General features: G+C 39.7%; 1 protein-coding gene across 1 annotated transcript in view; it reads left to right on the top strand.

The window, feature by feature from the left end:
- LOC119353994 (proteasome subunit alpha type-2) overlaps nt 1-1,948 on the top strand; it is a 5,490-nt gene extending 3,542 nt beyond the window's left edge. Inside the window, exons 7-11 of the mRNA XM_037620701.1 lie at nt 434-503; nt 708-793; nt 1,009-1,071; nt 1,314-1,379; nt 1,591-1,948. Of these exons, the coding sequence (XP_037476598.1) occupies nt 434-503; nt 708-793; nt 1,009-1,071; nt 1,314-1,379; nt 1,591-1,639 (334 nt within the window). The 3' untranslated portion in view covers nt 1,640-1,948. The remainder of the gene's footprint in view (nt 1-433; nt 504-707; nt 794-1,008; nt 1,072-1,313; nt 1,380-1,590) is intronic.
- Nucleotides 1,949-2,909: the final 961 nt, after the last annotated feature.

The following is a 2,909-nucleotide window of genomic DNA, read 5'->3' as shown; positions in this document are numbered from 1 at the left end:
GCCCCCCGCGACACACACAGAGCACCCACACCACTGCACTCCATCTGTAGACGCTGGAGTCTGCATTTCCTGTCCGCCTTAAGGTCTCCCCAAGTCGCCGGGACGTTGCCTCCACTGCTGATCTCTCCGTCGTCTCCCCACAGGAGTGCGAGAACTCCTTGGACCTAGAATAATCTAGGTATATGCTGGTGTGCCCTGGAAAAACTAGCGGGTGATTCAGTTAATCGGTCCATTCGCCAATTAATCTCCACTCCCCTGATGACCTAGCAGCCACCAGTTACCACCGATAACCCAAACATTTTTGCGTATGACAGCCAAATGTTCAGTCCAAACTTTATAGAAATGTATACTTTTTTTTTGCGATACTAGTACTATATTTTACTCCTCATACATACCATGTAACAATGTTGTACTCATAACCTTATTCCTGCAGTGGCGTAAGACCATTTGGTGTATCACTGTTGATTGCTGGTTATGATGACAATGGCCCGCAGTTGTATCAGGTATGCACAAAGGACTACATGATAGAGACCTTGCTATTTTCCTTCCCACTATTCCAGATTCAGTCGCATCTTAATAATAAGGCACCAGATGTGTATTATTGGGTTTACCACTCATCTACTTATGACTGATATTTCACCTGTCATATACTGTTATGGTAAAGCTAATAAAAGTGCTGGATTTCTCATTGTTGATTGTTTCTTTAGGTTGACCCATCAGGGTCTTACTTCTCCTGGAAAGCATCAGCTATGGGAAAAAATGTGTCAAATGCGAAGACTTTTCTTGAGAAAAGGTAGATGGAGGATCTATCTATCCTAGCACTAGTTCATCACTGTTAAGGCTTCAGTGTTTTTTTTTTAATCTGATGATCATAATAAATTGCATCATATGCTGTTTAATCTTCCATCTGTTCATTAATACAAGCAGCATGTATGTTGCCAAGGTTCTTTTTCTCTGTTCCTTTTTCCATGATCATATGGTTTAACTGACATAACTTTTACTTAATAGATACACAGAAGATATGGAGCTTGATGATGCCATCCATACTGCAATTTTGACTCTGAAAGAAGGGTAGCTACATTTTTCTACTCCCTCCGTTCCTAAATACTTGTCTTTCTAGGCATTTCAACAAGTGACTACATACAGAGCAAAATGAGTGAATCTACACTCTAAAATATGTCTACATACATCCGTATGTAGTAGTTATTTGAAATGTCTAGAAAGACAAATATTTAGGAACGGAGGGAGTAGTAGATAGTGTATGTCGCCAATTTGGTATCTATATTGAGTACTGGCTGTTTTTGGACTCGCAGATATGAAGGTCAAATCTCTGCCAACAACATTGAAATTGGAGTTATTCGAGCTGACCGTGAATTCAAGTATGTATACAAAGTCAATTATGCTGTTTTCAACATAATTATCAGATGCAATGTCATTATACCTTGCCTGCTGTTTTGAGTATATGTCCAATATGTTTGTGCTTCTATGCTCCCGTTTTATTGGTTGTAACTGCCATTATAGGGCTGTTTGATTAGATTACAAATTCATGTCTACATTCTGACTAGTAACACGAACCGTACAAAAATGCAGAGTTCTAACTCCAGCGGAGATCAAGGATTTCTTGGAAGAGGTGGAGTAAGCTGCCGGTTGACAACTTACTGTTCAACATGAAACGTTTCCGAGCAAGTCTCCATGGAGCTTGCTGATTTGCTCCAGTAACTTGCATTTGAATCCTTGTGAATGCACATTGTAGACATTGAAGATATAACCTAATGTTAGGTTTATGTTTTGTTTGGCCTTTTCTCTGGATTTGTGTGGCCATTTTTTATTTGGTCTATATGATTATCAGTTTGCAAAATGAAGCACTAACGAAAACTAGAATTGCTGGGATACAGTTCTCTGTAACATCGAAGCGGAGCATATGAATTTGGGTAGCAAATTGGCATAATACGTCTACTGAAACCCTTCCCGTCAGAAGCCATGAATTTTCTGCGATTGGATTTGGTTTGGGGTGTGGGGGTAGAGCCTCGACGTAAATAAATCGTACTGTACATTTGACGATCTGTTCATCAAATAATTCGGTAACTCACATACTACTTCCTCAATTCCAAAACAAGTGTCGTGATTTTAGTTCAAAGAACGGAGGGAGTACGTGATAACATATGAATAAATGACATGTCATCCTGTCATTGAAAAATATATTTCAAAATGTCAAAAAAATTTCAAACACAATTTGACGCACACATCTCAACATTGTATGTGTGCACGCCAAGTTTTGTGAAAAACCGACATTTTATACGCCTTGTGTAAATAAGATAAAAAAATGTGTCATGGAAAGCCTTTTTTATACTAAATTTTGTCTTTTTTTGTATGTGACACAAAAGTTGTCGGTTTTCCACGAAGCGAGTTTGTATGCACGTAGAATGTCGAGATGTACGCGAGAATAAAATTTTCAAAATTTGTGATATTTTAAAATATGTTTAAAACACATTTTAAAATCCAGGAGCATATGTTCCCATGTGCCAAAACGCCACACTGATTATTTACGAGTAGTTACCAACCAAAAAAACTAGTATGATAATGTTAACGAACTGACGTTTGATCGGAACTTTTTTTTTTGCGCGACCCCATCGATGCCGTTGATCCACCACCACTAGTTATCTCTAACCCGAAGCTGTTAGTCAACCTCACTATCTTGTCTCATCCTTAGATTTTTTGTCTAAAAAGACCATCTGTCGAGTCAAATTAACAAAAAAGACTATCTCTGAATCTTGTTGACAAAAGAGACCAACTAGGCCATGGCGGCAGGCGACACGTGGCACCTGCCACCACGGGGAGAGGCGGCGGGACCTGCCGCCACAACACCAGACGGCAGCCCTGAAATTACTGAAATCCGGCGAGGCCTGCTG

This window comes from Triticum dicoccoides, chromosome 2A (assembly GCF_002162155.2).
Source record: "Triticum dicoccoides isolate Atlit2015 ecotype Zavitan chromosome 2A, WEW_v2.0, whole genome shotgun sequence".
NCBI lineage: Eukaryota > Viridiplantae > Streptophyta > Magnoliopsida > Poales > Poaceae > Triticum > Triticum dicoccoides.
The sequence above is the reverse complement of the archived record's forward strand: the minus strand, read 5'-3'. Positions and strand labels throughout refer to the sequence as shown.